This window comes from Dysidea avara, chromosome 8 (assembly GCF_963678975.1).
Source record: "Dysidea avara chromosome 8, odDysAvar1.4, whole genome shotgun sequence".
Taxonomy (NCBI): Eukaryota; Metazoa; Porifera; class Demospongiae; order Dictyoceratida; family Dysideidae; genus Dysidea; species Dysidea avara.
The window spans coordinates 6,370,130-6,387,299 of record NC_089279.1 but is presented as its reverse complement, the minus strand read 5'-3'; the positions used below and the strand labels follow the sequence as shown (position 1 = coordinate 6,387,299).

The window sequence follows — 17,170 nt, the reverse complement described above, 5'->3', positions numbered from 1 at the left end:
TACTAAAGTGTAGCGTGAGCAGGCATATTTGCATGTACTTTATGCTTTAAATATTGTGCTTTTGAGAGTTATTTTTCCTTGCCATAACTAGATTGTTCAGAAGCCTTATTTGACTGAGTTTATAAAAAAAACCTCCCAACTCAACTCATTTGTTACTGTAATGTGTACCATTCATAGGGGTCTGAGCAGCAACGCAAGGTGTCCCGGTTTAAGGCATCTCGCAAAGTGTGATTCTAATTTTTGACTATAGACATTTTAAATTGTACATACAATAAAATGTGTACATTTTTACATGCAATTAATTACAAAAACAATTATTTTATTTACAAAAGAAATGTTCAAATGATTTAATATAACATTCATCTTTCTCTTTTATGCTAATCCAAACCCTTCTGTCTCTTCAATGGCGTAAATAAGTTTTTCTTTCAACTGGTCGTAGGATTTGTAAGGTGGAAGATCAAGCTGGTTAAAACTGTGTAAGATTACAAATGTATACAAGTATTGTTTGTGTGCAACCAACCTAGTGTGACTCCGTGGTAACCAAGTTTCATCACCAACGTGCAACCTTCTCTATGGAGAACTTTTGCGTCCCACCACTGCCTGTGATAGACATAACATGTGAATAATAATACACATGGAAAAATGGTAGGATTTTATTTAATATGGTAATTTAGCAACTTAAAAAAAAAAAAACCCGGTCAGCCCTAGTTATTGTGATGAAATAGAAAAGTATGATGTAATGATGTTCTGTATCTCAAAAACATCCACATGCAGTTTATGTCAAGTGGTCTACACACTAGCTCATATCTCTGCAAACTGCAAATGCATGCTCTGCTTAAAAGAATTTGCCAAATTAAAATGATGCCAACAAAAACAAGTGTTTTGTCATAAACACCACTTTTTCACTCCCTAATATTTCCACTTGTATGGTATTCATTACATTTTTGTAACATCATCATGACTGGTGAGCCCACACATACTGCATGAAAAAAGTGAGGAACTATTTTTGCTTTGTAGCAATGTTCCGTCTGCTAAGAACAGTGCAAAAAGTGCCTGTACAGTCAATCCACTCACTACAGAAATTAGCCACCAGCACAACACCTGTAAGGTAGTGGAAAAAGAAATGAGCTCGAGACACAAAGGTGGATCCATGATGCACGTTGTAGCTGCTGAAAATCTCAGGCCTAAGCAGTGAAGAAATCAAACCAGTAGCATTGGATGAAGGCATCAGTCAGTAGATTAATATATAAAATTCTACAGAAAAGTATTGGTCATTGTGAGGGCATGTTTTGGCTTGAATATGCATAACTAGTTCTGCCAAGTCATTGTGAGGCTTCTTTTGCTACCAATACTATGTTGAAAATAATTGGCAGTGACTTATAAACATTTCGTTGCATCTATATGTTGTTCCCCACAAAACCATCGACCCATACAGGAAGGGGGGGAACAATTATTGACTTTTCAAAAGGAGTTTAGCTTCCCCTTGAAGCTCCTTCCATTTATCCATTGCCCATGCGTAAAAATCCCTGTAACTAGCTTCCTAGTTATCACATAGTAAATTTTAGCTCCCCTCGGCATAATTTCGAGCATAACAAAAGCTAGTCTCATGCCCAGACCGCTTTTTTTCTTTTTGTGTGGGGGCGCCCACACATAAAAAGAAAAAAAGTGGTCTGGGCACGAGACTAAACAAAAGCATCAAGCACTATGCCAACATAATAGGACGATTTTCAAGATTTTTAATTAAACGTGCAATGCACACGATAATACAACAAAACATGAACACACTACACCTTAATACTGCATTTCATATCAAGAAAAATTTGTAACGTAATTATTTTTATTGTTTCTTTGCTGGTTATTCGGAAATAAGATTGAGATACTCTAATAGAGCTGTCACTCTATTACAGCAGGCAGGAAAGGCTGATATTCTCTAATAAAACAGCTAACACTAGAGCATAATCTTGATTTTGAAAGCATAATTTTGAGTATAATAGGCTGGATTTTTGAGCACTGCTCAAACGCATAATAGCCATTTTTCAAAACATAATTGGCTCAAACCTACCTCAACACCCATACAGCCTATTAAGAAAACTATTTACAACATATCATATGACCAATTTCTCTCGTATTTAAATTGGCATGAAATGTAAGCCTCAAACTAAGTCTAGGTTTAAATAGAGCTAGTATGTTTGTTTCTCTCACATAGCCTACTTTTAACAACTAGATGAATATGTGTGTATATATGTGTGTATGTAGCTTGCACAAGTGTGGCAAAGATTTATGTTATTAAAAGTAGGCTATGTGAGAGAAATGAACATGCTATATCCTGTATTAAACCTAAGCTTAGTTTGTGGCTTATATTTTGTGCCAATTTAAATACGGGAGAAATAGGTCTTATAAATATGTTGTGAACAGTTTTCTTAATGGGCTGTATGGGTGTTGTAACAACTGAAGTATAACACAAGTATATAAATGACACATACACATGATTTTTTCCAAATCAGTTGAACAATGGGCTAGCATACTGATATAAGTAGAAGTATTCAAAGCTTAACAAGTGGTGGTCTAAACATAGGCTAGGACTTTTCATATATGGCATGACTCAAATGTTTTCTTCATAACAGCTTGGCTGCATTGAAAAGGCATAACCAAGCCCAAAAATGCCTTCAGAGCAACCCTAAACTCTTCCAACAAATTTCTATGGAATATCCTATTCAACTGAATTTTCTTCTAACTAACATCTATCATACAGTATGGTAGTACTGTATATTAGGGATCATGAAGGCTTTTCTGGCCAAAAATATCACCCTAAAACCAGCCTCACAATAACTTCATGGCGCCTTGGCAGTATTAAATAAGCCCAAAAGTACCTTCAGTATGTACTGTTGATTCGTGGTATTAATATGTGATGGTTTAAGTGTAACTAACTGCCATGAGAATTGTTTGTAATTTCCATAGAGACTGGATTAATTGCAGAGGTGCTCTCTTGCTATTCTTTATTTGTAATCCTGTGTAACGGGTAGAACATACTGAAAGCAAAGCCACTTCATTACTTGGTCATTGATAATAAGGGCATGCATTAGTTTGTAGTGACTCGATTAATTGGAGAGGCACTTCTTGTACTGTATAATGGGTGGACCAAAGCTGAAAACAAAGGGGAATAGCTGTATCTTTTTCAGTAATTTTACAGTAATTTTACAGTCGGAGCGTGTATTAAGTTGCTAGCAGCACGATTGATTTTATAATATGTCTGACTGGTGCCATTCAGAGTTGTACGGATCAGTGACAGCAAGAGTTACTATTACTATTATTAACTCTTGCTTATAGCCATACCTGCTAGTTAGAGTTCGATATCTTCCTACTTGGCTGAGATTTTGCCATTCAAAAATTTTCATCATATGAAGAAGTTTGCTACATGGCACGGATATTATTTTGCTTAATCACAGAACACTGTAATTTTCGCAAACTAATTTGCAGAACTATGCTTTTGGTACATTGTAACACTAATGTAGTGAAGGTTAATGGCTGTCAAGACATCGAAATAGGTCAGAGTGTTCCCTTCCAAATATCCGCCATTCAATTCATCATAGAAAAAGTAAGTGATTTTCAACCTTAAAATGACATGCTTAAATTTCCTCTGATTTCCTTCTGCTATAGCTCATCTTAATTGCTATTCACTGTTCTTTCCAAATTGGTTCAGAATCTGAGGTATCTATCATGTGTCGTGGGTTATTATGCCTTTTATTGCATGCCCCCGAAATGCCCAATACAAAATGTATGGGGAAATTTGCTACGTCTGGTCGGTTTAGGCCATTTTTACTCACCAAAATTTCTGTGAATTAGACTTCTTTTGGCATCATTGCACTCGCAAAGACTTGCTCTACACATATCAAATTCGGAAAGTTACTAAACAGACTCGAGGTAGGCTGTACACGATAATTAATTTAATTTTTAATGGTTTTTCAATCAAAATGTATTGGACATGCCTGTTTCAGCTGACATTTTACCGTGAACAGCAAATGTTCGCAAACTTCTTGATATGCTTCCCATAGTTTCCCAGACAAATTTTACGAACATTCCCACGCTACAGCGGCCATTTTTATGTCTGTGATGTAATTTCAGATAGACCTCATCATTATGTAGTGTCGTCATTTGCTAAGCAGACTGGAGACTATCACGTGTTATCACGTGCTGATATTAAAGTTATAGCACTAACTTACCATTTAGAGTGTGAGTTATCTGAGGGGCATGGTGCACAACTGAGGACGCAGCCAATCAAACAAGTCAGTTGGTTGTCATGTGAAGTTCCTATGTAATGTGGTGTTTGTAAACAGGCAGCAGTTCCCATAGAAACCCACCATACAGCAGGAGTGATTGGAATGTATTATAGACTAAATTATGACACTAAGAGTTCGTCTGTATCACCATTTATGTCATCAACAGTGTCACCATCTGTATCTAAACCTTTGTCTTCATCACTGCCTGTAACATTATCAGTTGTGTCATCATCACCCCTATGACATCATTGTCTCCCCCTGTGATGTCAGAATCTGTGTCATCACCTGATCAGCCAGATAATGAGGAGTTACCTGATGAAACATTGGATAACTCCTGTTTACACATAGCATGTGAGCAGATGGGTGAGGCTATGACTGCAGCTCCTGAGGGTGTGGCTGTAGGCTGCATAATGACTGACTATCCATGCAGGTAACTATGTAATTGTATCATACAGTATGGTACAGTAGTACTGTATATTAGGGACTATGACAACAGAAACATATTAAATCCTATGGACAAGGGAGCTCTTCGTACACTGCTCTAACAATATTAGGAAAATTCAAACATGGCATCTTGTGTTAATGATGTATATCATCACTAATCTCTCTTACGCAAGTAGCGAAGACACATAGAATGGGCCACTACTCCATCCATACTGTATGAGGAAGGCCTTCAAGTCGAAAGGAAAGTTAGGAATAGTCCATGGAGTAATTTTGTGTCACTATAGTGATTATAGTAAAAGTTGTCCTGCTATGCCTATGCTACCATTCTTTTGTTGTGCCATTCAGCTTTGTTGCCATAATTTTGCTTTGCTGTCTAGTAACGAGACAGTACTCAAGCATGTGCCTCCTCATAATGAATAAGGAACCATGTTGTATAACAATACACAACAGCTATGTGTTTGAATTTCACTGTTTACAGAGTTACGTGCTCCCTTGTCCATGCACTAGTTGTATTCCTGATTACAGTAAGCACTTTCCAGTGACGAAATACTGACCAGATACCAGCCTCAAAATACCTTTACAGTGCCTTGGTAGTATTGTCAAGGCCACAGATATGACCCAAAACACTTCCTATAAGATATTTTAGTGAAAAATTCTATTGACTGATTGACTTACTAACTGACTGATACCTTCAGTCATAATAGCTAGGTATACCAGCTTGATTGTTTCACTGTTAGACATTGCTTCAACCTGGCAGGTGATATCACAGTACATACAATTGTTTACAAACACAACTTCTTTGCTAACAAAGAATTGATAATTGCCAATTGACATAGTTAACAAGACACAAAATAGATGATAAAAACGATAACAAAATGTGATAGATATTTCCTATGCGATAATATTGCGAAGGCAAAATAGATGCAATATAATGGTATTGCGAGCACTTGCTTAGGCGATATTGGTGATTTATTGAAATATTGCCCAAATTATAAATGCAATTACAGAAGCCTTTAGCACAACTTGAAATACTTTTGATAATTCTCTACAAAATTTTATTTAGTAGAATTTTCTAATGACTTACTAAGGTGAAATTATACATACTTCAAAGATAAAGGTATGCAAAGCATAGTTGGTGTACAAACTGATTTCTTTGCTAATCCTACTGTAGCTGTCTAGCTATAATTCCAAAACTATAGTCAGTACATGTTCACCTGAACTCCGCGAGATATACTTAGTAATATCAAAGAGGTGAACATGTTTGCGTGCCTGAATTGTCAATACTAAATGTATGGAATATTTTAAAGCCTCATAACTTACTTGTTCTTGCCCGTATCAAAGCGCTTTTTTGATAAACAGTTCCAGTGTTTAAAGGGATTCACAGCATTACTAATGTTTGGGCAGCTGGCTCATGTAACAAGAGCTATTAACAAGAAACAAGGGCTCAGGTGAACGTGAACAGACTATACTAGGCTGACACTTTGGTAGACCATTCATTGGACACTATAGATAAGACAGTAATAAGTAATTTGGGAATTTTTTGCTGATTTTTGCTGATAAGGTCACATGACCATCTCAGCAAAAACCTGTGTAGTTTTCACAAGCATACTGTTTAATGAGACAAAATTTTGGAAATGTAGATGAAATTATGTACATTTCAAGGACAAATATGCAAGTTATAATCAAGTCACTGCTCAGGGAAGCAGGCCTTAAATCTATATACCACCTTATTTGCTTGCTCACGCAAAGTTCACACTTCTTAGTTTTGTTCTATAATCCTGAGGATATGTGTGTCACCTGTGTTTTATTTACAGAGATGTGATTGATGTAAAAAAAAGTCTTCATCATTTAAAATGTTTTCATCCTTGTATACACAAGGGCAGAAGAGCTAAATCTATAATTAGCCAATTCATGGTGAACTCTCAACTCTGCAGACTGAAAGGTATGGCTGTGAATTTAAGCACCTGTAGTATAGTAGCTGTACAAATCAATTTCCTTACTCTGTCTAGCACTATAATTCCAAAACTACTCACCACGATAAGCTGAAATTATGATAACCCATTCTCAGACACTGTGGATAATGACAGCAAAAAGAAATTAGAAATAGGTGGGTTGTTGTTGAGATGTACAGTAACTGCTAAATTTAAAAATTATCAGTTCAAGTAGCATTCCAGCAATAAATAGTAGATATATGAACAATACTTTGTAGGAAATTCTTACATTAGCATGTTACCACCATCTGTTCAATGCCAAAGTAGCTTCCCACATAGCTATACTGTCACAGAAATAAGCTACTATCATTCATACCTCCTTATTTCACTACATTGCATTGCACTTTATTTGTACTGGTGTGTCAACCCTCCCCATTCCAAACATCTGGACCTATCGCTAAATACTACCACAGTATTTACCGACAGTAAAACTTAGACAAAAAAGGGTCACTAAGTGAAAAGAAAGAAAGAAAAAACAACAACACAAAACTCAGCCGGGGCTCGAACCCTGGACTACTAAAACTGTAGGCAGTGTGCTAACCACTGTGCTACCACTGCTAGCTGCCCACTTCCCCTACTTTTCTACCTTATAAATGTTACTCACATGGTAGTTTCACTATATATATATAGTAAGAAGAATGTAACCTAAAAGTGAAGTGAAGAAGAAACCAAAGTTGAACCCGACCGGCCTAACCCTAACGCTACTTTTCGTATCCCCTAAAGTCAAATGCTCAGGGAAACTACTGAGACATATCCCCTAAAGTTGAATGCTCGGGGCAACTACTAGACGTGAAAATAAAAAAACTTTTGGTTCAGTAACCACTTCCTTTCAATGATTCTAGAACATAGCTGTCACTTCATACTATATCAAGAGATAATACTCCATTATTAAATCCTTTTCTGCAAATCATTCGTGAAAATAAAATTGAAAATATTCGCAAAAACATTACATCATTGGAAAATAATTTGCACAACCATAGGTATATTTAGCTGTGCTATCTGATGCCAGGAAAGAGTTAGAGAATGCTGAGGCACGACTCCACTTCACATCATCATTACAATAGGTAATCACATGATCCCTGATGATATCATATGACATCACACAACTAGAGATCAGAGAAGAGGTTACTGATGATGATCACCAACCCATGACTGGCGGGAAGAGAACTGCACACAAAAAGAAGTCAGAAAATGTAGTAATGGAAGTGGCAAAGAAAGACGATGATTTGTTGAAGAGATTGGAAGAGTTAGAACGTCAGGAAGAAGAGAACAAAGAGATGGATAATGTTGAGATTACTCCACAAGACAGTATCACTGTTATTAATGTCAAACACTCTACACAACAATCATCATCTTCTGTGGCACAAAAACAGCCAGAAGTGATTACTACTCGAGCAGATATTTGTGTTAAGAGACATTCTCCTCCTTCAGATCAACCAGAGGAGGTTGAGACAACCACATCTAAGCCTGTTCACTGGTCACAAGATATCACATCATCATCATCTACAACATCATCACTGCCTCTGGGGACACTGTGCCTATATCACTAACACCTGCGGTGAAGCCATTTACTGGGTCAGTTGTGGAGACCAGTAACACAACCACAGGAATGGTAAGAGTAATACAATGGGTAATTTGATTTAAAATAATTTGATTTAAAATTTCAGTTCCTCATGCTCCAGTTATTGTTTGAAAGTAGATAAAATCAAACATCAATTTGATTGTTTATACATCTGTTGAGTAAATACTCTAATTGAACGGTCATTTTGGCATTCGTATAAACACAACAAGGAACATAGAGAATTTGATTGTAATGTACTTTGTTGAATAAGCATAAGGCCATCATTATTAAATTCCTTGTGTTCTGTCATTTCCTGCATCAACTTTTAGATAGCCACACCAAATTTTGATATAGATCACCTGAATGCACTATTTCATGATGGAAGGAGGCACAGAGTGACCAAGCTTTTAGGTAAATGGATTAGCTGTGTATATAAACTTAGCAGAAAAGTGGAAGTGCCTCCACTCTTGTTCAACGGGGTGCAGTCCTGGCAGACTCTAAGGTCAAGTTACTCTAATAGAGCAGTCAGGGACTGAAGAGTCAAGTATATAATTAATAATCACCTCCTGCCTGCATCAGTTTTTGTTCCATTGGGTGATGGGAAACAAGCGAAATAATAATGATGGCTAATACATTTAGGCTTTGTGCCAATTATGCCGACATAATTTCAAGCATGATAGGCTAGCAAAAGCATCAAGCATTATAACAGCATAATAGGACGATTTTTAATTAAATGCGCAATGCGCGTGCCAAAAATACAACAAAACATGAATACACTACACCTTAATACTGCATTTCATATTAAGAAAATGTGCAATGTTATTATTTTTATTCTTTCTTGGCTAATTATTCACACTTCATGGAAATAAGATTGAGATACTCTAATAGAGCAGTCACTTAGTCTAATACAGCAGTCTAGAAAGGCTGATATACTCTAGTAAAACAGCCAACTGTAAAGTTGATTTTGAGAGCATAATAGGCCATTTTCAAAGCATAATTGGCTCAAGCCTAAATACGTTTAAATGTACAACTGCTCCCGTAAACAATACTCTTTATAGTAGGGTTGATATTTTGAGAGAAATTGGGAGTGTTACAATGAAATGCTAGCTGGCTATATAGGGCAAGGAGAATATATTTCAATTGTATTCTGATGTGTACCATTCATAGGGGCCTGAGCAGCAATGCACAGTGTCCTGGTTTAAGGCATCTCACAAAACACGATTCTAATTTTTGATTATAAACACTTTAATTGTACAATTTTTTCATACTATACGTGTACATTTTTTACATGCAATATAACACAATTATTTTTTTACAAAAAGAAATTGAAAAATGTTCAAATTATTTATATTATTAATATTAGCATTTTTTCCCCTATTCTTGTCCGAACCCTTCAGTCTCCTCAATGGCATATTTAAGTTTTTCTTTCAATTGATCATAGGATCGGTATGGTGGTAAATCAAGCCGGTTAAAACTGGGCAAGACAAAAAATCAGTAGTCAACTGTTATATACATTTGGTAACTAACCAAGTATGACTCCGTGGTAACCATGTTTCCTTACCAACCTTCTCTACACAGAACTTCTGGGGCCCATTACTGCCTGTAATAGAATATGAGATCTATTATATAAATCCATAGCTCTCTTTTTTTGCAAAAATGTGAAGTACTTCAAATGTTTCTTATGGATATGTTTAATGGAGAAATTCCATTCATTGAATACTACACAACTCTATTCTCACAATGCATTATATGTAACTGATGAAAAGTGATAAAACCCAGTCACTTCCACCTTGTTATAGTGGTCACGTTTGGTAGGGCCCCTGTTAGCTAAGAAAAGTGTACCCATGACCTATTGATACACTGTAAGACCACCTCCATACTGAGACCATATTCTTTGGTCCCACAGGTCGCCCCTAGTTTCACAATAAAATCACTGATATTTGCAGTTATTCAGCAATACATTGGTAGCTAGGCCAATTAAAATAGTGATGAACATTTTTAACTGGGAAGTCATGGGTGCCTACAAAAACATCTATGTCACTCATCAAACTATAAATTCTAGATTTGATACACATTTCAGCATGCCGAGCAGACAACTTACCAACTAATTCTCTAAAGCCACCAACAGGTAGTCGACATGTACCAGTGACAAATTGTAATAATCGACACCGTCTCTCATTGTCAAATTCTCTGACAACCTGTATCATCAAGTCAATTGGATAAAAATCAGCCCATCACATGTGGTTATCACTGACCTGCCAGAACCAGTTGATTTGTTTAGAGTTGCGGTTGTAGTTACGATAGTTTGTGTTTCCCTCCCATTCATCAACATCCAGCTCTTGCATACCAATCAGCATTAGCTGCAGGAAAGAGATAGTGGCTGCTGTAAACCAGCCACCCCTTCACACACTCACCTCCAATTCACGTTCATCAAAATACTGCAGCCAATGAAGGGGAACTACCTCTTCAAATCCTTCAAGGAATGCTTTCGTCTGTTCCTCAACTCCACGTTTAAATCGCCACTCTAATACCAAGCTAAAAAGTATGGGAAATCCCTCCATAATATCTCACATGAGTACAAGAGACACACTCACTTTATATACTCTTGTTTGTTCTCTTCAGTGACCAGTTTATCAGCTCCACCAGGGACAAGATCTACTGCTTGTATCTCTCCAAAGTTCTCCTGGTCTTGCGTGAAGTACATCTCCAAACCACACTCTTCAATATTGTTGTCTCTGTAAATAGCAACAACAGTGAGCCCCTCCCCCTTAAATCGTGATTAAAACTCACTTGATCCACATGAGAGAATTATAAAATTCAGGGTCTACACTTTCTAAGTCCTGCATTGTCAGCGGTTTACCAAGCATACGTTTGTAGAAGGGTAGGGTAAAACCATTATCAATAAATTTGTTATGGTACATAGCCTGCAGGGATGGGTGTGGCAATGCAAGCTGCAATAATGTAGCCACACCTCCACTTACCATTGCAATAATTCGGCCAACAAATTTGAAGTACTTTAGATGATCTGGATTGACGCCTGATCGTGGGTTGATTTGTAGAGTATAGTTATTGTGGCTAGCATACTCAAACAAGCAATACATCGGGTTGAGAATTTCATGAGATAACATGAAGAACCATTCCCTAAAAAATTATATTGCATAACAATTATTTGCAGTACAATGGAACCACTGTAATATGGACACCTTGGGATCAACCTGGTACCTTAACCCATTAACAGCCACTGCTGCCATATGGCATCATAACTCACTCATAGAATAAACTTTAGCCTCACTATAACTTGTAAACACGTTTCATAGCAAGATGCGCTAGTACTGAAACAGACACACCCATAGAGGTCCCGTTTCTGGGATAACCGGATCTTTCCTTCCTGGACTATTGCGTGTTTGTTATGCAATTACGTTAAGTGTAATCTTTTATAATAGGTGAGTTAAATTTTCAAGTTGAAAACTAGTAGTCAATAAAAAGGTGTTATACTAACAGGTAAAGTCGACAGTCGGCTGCTTTATCCCCCAGACATGGCATGATGGACACGAGTACAGATACACATGTGCAACAGCAAAAAATGGGACAAATCACGAAGAAACCAGCTGTGCACTGTAAGTAAACTGTATAGATTAGTTCTTTGGAGTGTAACACACCTTTGTAAATAGTTAGTTGGGATTCCGTTGTTTGTTCCAGTTGGTTTTTAGCAAAGTGTAGACTTTGTTGTTGGATAATTTCATTGTGGTTACTGCTTTGTAAACAAAAACAAAATAGTCCATCTCCTTGGTTTTTAGATATATGGTTACTAAGTAGTTCTGTGTATTGGACTGTTAGTATGATGCGATTCGGCAATTTGGCCAGAGGTCCCTGAGAATTTGGCTGTGAATGGGTTATTAAACTATTTATATCAAGTGGCCATATTAACAGACCATAGTACACATGTACATACCCATTGACACACTCACCTAGCTAATCCTCCATAATCCAGACCCTCTTCTCCGCGATATGTGATGTATAACCTCCGTCGTAAGTCGTGTGGCTGTATTCTCATGATTTGATGGTAGGAATCCTCAAAGACAGAATTCCGACTGACGTGTATTTTGATGTGGCTTGGCAGTGCATTAGTCTACAATGACAATCACAACCCTATAACACTAAAACAAATACCACTTAAGCCTAGTGCAGTCAAAAAAGGTCAGAAAATAGAATACTAATGACTTGCAGATTTAGGTCAACAATAATATAATTTTGTCTAATGATTGACTTATTTCTAGCACATAAGCCTAATATATACATACATTACAAAGTTGTCTGAATTGACCAATTTTCCATCGGAAGTTTCTCTCATAAGCAATGGCAACACCGTAAGTACCCTTGGTGCCACTTGCAGCTTTTGACGTGCTAATAATATGAGTGGTACACATGTGACACCAGTTTCCATGGCTACATACCTTGTTCGAGGATCTGTGTACACAGAAAGATGATCACATGAACCTTAGGGGCATGTCTGTAATGTACTTACCTTGGAAAGTTGTGCTACGAGTGTTGTGATCTACAAAGTATTTGTGTCCATCTTCAGTATATCTCATTTCCCAGCCAGGGGGTAGTGGAGCCTGCTCTACAATACTGAAATAACAGTGCAGCAATATGTTAGCTGTACCCACAACACTAACTACATTCACTTACGAGACACGTGGATCCTCCCACTGTGTTGTTCTGCTCTTGTGGTTTACAAAATATGGCTTGCCATTTGGTAAATGACGCATTTCTGTGAATACGAAGGGGACACATAAATACAGTTCCAAATTATACACAATACTAGTGAAATTGTTAGTGAGATGTCCTATTATAAATGTGTTTACACTATTTCTGTCCTTTGGCTATGACAACTTTTTACGGATCAGTGTTTTAGAAATAAACAAACATCAGAGTGCTATTATGGTTGAAGACCCATAAAATAATCAAGTTTAGGAGCAAAGGGGAGACTGCCTCACAATGTGTAAGTATGCCTAAACATTCAGAGAACAGCAGAACAGCTCTAGAAATAATAATATCCCCAAAAGTGGTGGGTTTCGTACACATAGCTGATGTTGCTCTACTTGAGACCTCATGATCTAGCTGGTAAGCATAACCCATACACACACTGGCTTGCTTGTACAGGCTAACTAAAGAATAATGCACAAATAAAACTCACCCCAATTGTCTGGTAAAGTGCTATCAACTTTATCTTTATTACTATTCTCAGTTGTTGTAGCATTAGTTTGCTGCTCATTTGGCTAGTAGTTGCAAGCAATAGACAATCGCAATAAATTTACTACACTTACTAGAAGAAATCGCTGCTGATGTCTTTGCCGCTGTTCCGTCAAATTGCGGTCTCTCCATTCCTGGAAGTTACGGACACTCTCGACGGTTGGCCGATGCCATGATGTTGTGCGTGTGTTGTGATCGACATAGTAAGTGCGACCACGATCATCCACCCTCTGCTCCCATCTGCCAATAAGCAAGTCAACACATTATGATATTAACTTGCAGTGAAAATTACTCTTCATAAAAGACACTGTTGGGCTATGGTCCTATCTAGACCTGACCTGAGTTTTTATACAGACATTCAGAGATAAAAATTGTTATCAACAAATTTGACCTGTTGGGACTGTAAACATGCTGGGACAAGGTTTTCCCCTTTTAAAGTCACATATAAGCTCCTCAATATCAGATCAGTTTATGATTTCACTTTAGACCACACAAACTTAATCATTAGCATCTCATCTACCAATACTCAAAAAATAACAAAGTGGGTGGACAAGCAGACTAACACTTAATTTTTTTTCACTAGTTACAGTGTGCGAAATAAGGTACACTGTAGCTTACATGACTCAAATGCTGCTTTCTGGTCAGCTCTAGCTAGTTGAGGTGTACTGATGTAAGTATCAGCATTGGTACCAATATCATGATATCGGTAATATCGAAAATCAGTAAAAGTTGACTTCTAGCAGATATTTCATTCACTTAAGTGCTATAATTGTCTAATCTTACGCATGGTTGATCTTGTAGCACTGTGGGTAAAGCATGACGTTTGTACAGTTAACTGGCCAAGGATGTAATTTAGGCTAAACTATTTTTTTGTTTGTTCAGACCTTTTCATCACACCCTTTCACAAGTTTTTTTTTCTCCCTTTTACATGGGATGTATTTAAACATAAATTTTCAGTATGGACAGTCATACACTACAATAAAATGATGAGAAACTCAAAAGGTGGTTGATAAAACGTTACTATCGGTATCAGTACTTCTGTAGCCAATATATCGGTTATTGGTATATTGATAAATTATGACATCAGCCCACTAGTTAGTTACTTTTTAAAAGGCTCCATTCAGCCACCAATGTTATCCACACAGCAAGGAAAAGGTGTAGGAATGAGAGACTAATAAAACAATCAAGTTTGTATCACTTTATTTCAAGAACTTAACTTCATTAAAGTACATGTATCCAAATAAAAATAAACACACTTAATGTATACAGTAACAATAGATGCTTCTAACAAATTCACTCACCCAGATGGTAGGATGTGCACTAATTGGGGCATCTCCCATGTGGTGACCCTGCTGTTATGATTGATATAGTAGACTCTGTTGTGAGCATCTCTCCTCATCTCCCAGCCTGTGTAGCACGTGGAACGGATCATGAAATAGTAAACAAACAGAACAAAGATGGAGGCAAAAAAGTACGAGCTCATTCTCAAAGTGACTACTTATAAAAAGCCATACTTTAATGTCACACAATTACCACACTTGTACAATGCACTATGTTATTTTTATTATGACACAAGTACACAAAAAATTTAACTAGAGTAGGGACCATAGCACATCGATAAAAAGTACTGAAACAAGTTAGAGTAGTCCATGATATTAAATCACAGTAAAACAATAAGAAGTGTTAAGTCCCTACTGTGCATTTGCGTTATGGTATCTTGAGCACAGTAGGGATATAACACTTCTTATTGTTTTACTGTGATTTAATATCATGCACTACTCCAACTTGTTTCAGTACTTTTTATCGATGTGCTATGGTCCCTATTCTAGTTGAAAATTCCAATTTTTTTTGTGTACTTGTTTGTTAACTTTTTTTTGTAAATAATTATTATGACTGGTGAACCCACACATACTCCATCTGAAATGGCACCGCGCGCCTCAGCTATATCAATTATCGTCTGAAAAGTGAGTATCCATTACGCTTCATTGTCAGCTATGTTCGTTACACAGCATTATGACAAAAAGCACCTCTGCAATCCACGCATACCGAAAGAATTGGCAGCACGCACCTCAGTTATATCAATTATCGTCTGAAAAGTGAAGTATCCATTACGCTTCGTTGCCGGTTATGTTCAACCTGTTACACGGCAGTACAAATCAAGAACTGTTCGAAAAGTACCTCTGCAATCAAAATAGTCAAATACAGATGATTTCTGTTTTGAAGGGAAGCCATTACGTGTTACCACCAAATTGACACCTTTTGTTTTCAGCGCGAAGATGAATGGGACACAAAGGAGAACACTGGAAGAATTGTACGTACTGTGGTATGCCAAAAGACACCTCTCGGGCTGAAGCAATCTCAAACAGTGAAAAAATCAAGCCCATAGCCTTAGCTGTTATCAAGTTACACTTACTCAGTCAGTAGTTTAATAAAAAAATTTTTTTTTAAATTCTGTAGCAACTTGTTGAAAGTGATCTGAAAGCTTGTTTGGGCTTAGCTTTACCTAACCAATACTGCCTCATCATAGTCAGGGAAAATTGAGGCTGGTTTTTGGGTGATGTTATTTCATGGACTACACCTACTCCTTTGTGGTCCCTACTATACAGTACTACCGTACTGCATGATGAAAAGACACCATACCAGATGTGCTTAAGGAGAGTTTGAGTGTTGGAGGGTAAGTAGACCTTGCTGAAGGCAGGCCATAAAAATATAACAAATTCTTGATTATAAGTTTGCATTTCCCTGTAACTTTCAACATGCAGCTACTTTGAGACTATGTAGCAGTGAGTTTGAACAGAACGTTTACAAGTTTTCTTGATCTTCTGCATATCCAGTTTCCATTAGATGTTTTACACACAATTAACACATTTCAAATACAAGCCACAGTATTTATATTCAAGGAGAATAAGCTATAGTCTATAGCTGGTTGTGAAACCAGTAAACTTTGGCTGCCAATACCCATCTTCTACATTACAAGTGTATGTGTGAGTCACTTAGTTGTGATTTAATTTGGTACAAATAATGACATCACATGATGCAATATATCCCCACACCTCTATACTGTGGAACCTTTCTTAGCTGCTATCAAAAGTTACCTATTTTAAATTTATAATTCCAAAGTGAGGAGCTGAGACGTGTACACAGTACACTGCAACCACCTACTTACTAAGACCAAAAAAATCAGCCACCTGTTTACAGGTTCCACTGTATATACATATGTACAAACCCACAATCACTTCTTACCAGAAGGGAGAGTCATTCCTGGAGGAATAGTATTTGGTGGTGTCTGTTGTTGTTGAGGTTGTTGTTGGTTGGGGTTAGGAGGTGGAGGTCTCTGTGGAGGTGGGTGGGGCTGCTGTTGTGCAGAAGGTTGTTGCTGATTGGTTGAAGCTTGGGGTGGGCGTGGCTGGGTTGCTGACGATCCAGCTGTTGGTGCATACTGCTGACGTGGATATGGTGATGTAGTGCCAGTACTTGATCCAGCAGGTAAAGTGCTACCTCTCTGAGGGGACCATGATGCTATCGGATAAATGGATAAGTGAATTTCACCTTTGGGACCAATAAATGCAACTTCACTACGAGGTGGTTTTATTAATGAGATCACTTTGGGGGACTTAGTGAATCACTTAACCAGAGAAAATATT

The 17,170-nt window shown here is 37.3% G+C and overlaps 3 protein-coding genes and 1 long non-coding RNA gene across 12 annotated transcripts in view; 2 read left to right on the top strand and 2 right to left on the bottom strand.

Annotated features, from left to right (window-relative positions):
• The window catches only part of LOC136262849 (unconventional prefoldin RPB5 interactor-like), a 2,456-nt gene extending 2,097 nt beyond the window's left edge, over positions 1-359 (top strand). For 4 of the 8 annotated variants that reach the window (XM_066057268.1, XM_066057275.1, XM_066057273.1 and 1 more), the window contains one exon: positions 178-359. In XM_066057268.1, the coding sequence (XP_065913340.1) occupies positions 178-231 (54 nt within the window). In that variant the 3' untranslated portion in view covers positions 232-359. The remainder of the gene's footprint in view (positions 1-177) is intronic. The other 4 variants (XM_066057269.1, XM_066057272.1, XM_066057270.1 and 1 more) reach the window with 1 other exon arrangement.
• On the bottom strand, positions 224-4,300 carry LOC136262887 (uncharacterized). Its single transcript, XR_010704382.1, has 3 exons — positions 4,221-4,300; positions 521-600; positions 224-472 (listed from the first exon to the last, which is right to left on the bottom strand). It is a non-coding gene; the product is annotated as an uncharacterized lncRNA (long non-coding RNA).
• LOC136262874 (uncharacterized) lies at positions 532-9,662 on the top strand. Of its 2 annotated transcripts, XM_066057301.1 has the most exons (7): positions 532-645; positions 4,144-4,283; positions 4,335-4,707; positions 6,536-6,663; positions 6,731-6,828; positions 7,693-7,776; positions 7,823-9,662. In XM_066057301.1, exon 7 carries the CDS (start codon positions 7,861-7,863, stop codon positions 8,260-8,262), a length of 402 nt encoding a protein of 133 aa, XP_065913373.1. In that variant the 5' UTR covers positions 532-645; positions 4,144-4,283; positions 4,335-4,707; positions 6,536-6,663; positions 6,731-6,828; positions 7,693-7,776; positions 7,823-7,860; the 3' UTR covers positions 8,263-9,662. The 2 variants fall into 2 exon arrangements, with proteins under 2 accessions (XP_065913373.1, XP_065913372.1); XM_066057300.1 differs by lacking the exon at positions 532-645 and having other exon boundaries at positions 3,848-4,283.
• The window catches only part of LOC136262806 (NEDD4-like E3 ubiquitin-protein ligase WWP2), an 11,570-nt gene continuing 3,881 nt past the window's right edge, over positions 9,482-17,170 (bottom strand). The window contains exons 7-23 of the mRNA XM_066057211.1: positions 16,770-17,045; positions 14,828-14,933; positions 13,601-13,766; positions 13,471-13,552; positions 12,963-13,044; positions 12,799-12,902; positions 12,728-12,740; positions 12,575-12,677; positions 12,242-12,402; positions 11,255-11,414; positions 11,064-11,197; positions 10,868-11,008; positions 10,688-10,808; positions 10,529-10,633; positions 10,375-10,471; positions 9,801-9,873; positions 9,482-9,747 (exon numbers count right to left, since the gene is read on the bottom strand). Of these exons, the coding sequence (XP_065913283.1) occupies positions 9,648-9,747; positions 9,801-9,873; positions 10,375-10,471; positions 10,529-10,633; positions 10,688-10,808; positions 10,868-11,008; positions 11,064-11,197; positions 11,255-11,414; positions 12,242-12,402; positions 12,575-12,677; positions 12,728-12,740; positions 12,799-12,902; positions 12,963-13,044; positions 13,471-13,552; positions 13,601-13,766; positions 14,828-14,933; positions 16,770-17,045 (2,024 nt within the window). The 3' untranslated portion in view covers positions 9,482-9,647. The remainder of the gene's footprint in view (positions 9,748-9,800; positions 9,874-10,374; positions 10,472-10,528; positions 10,634-10,687; positions 10,809-10,867; positions 11,009-11,063; positions 11,198-11,254; positions 11,415-12,241; positions 12,403-12,574; positions 12,678-12,727; positions 12,741-12,798; positions 12,903-12,962; positions 13,045-13,470; positions 13,553-13,600; positions 13,767-14,827; positions 14,934-16,769; positions 17,046-17,170) is intronic.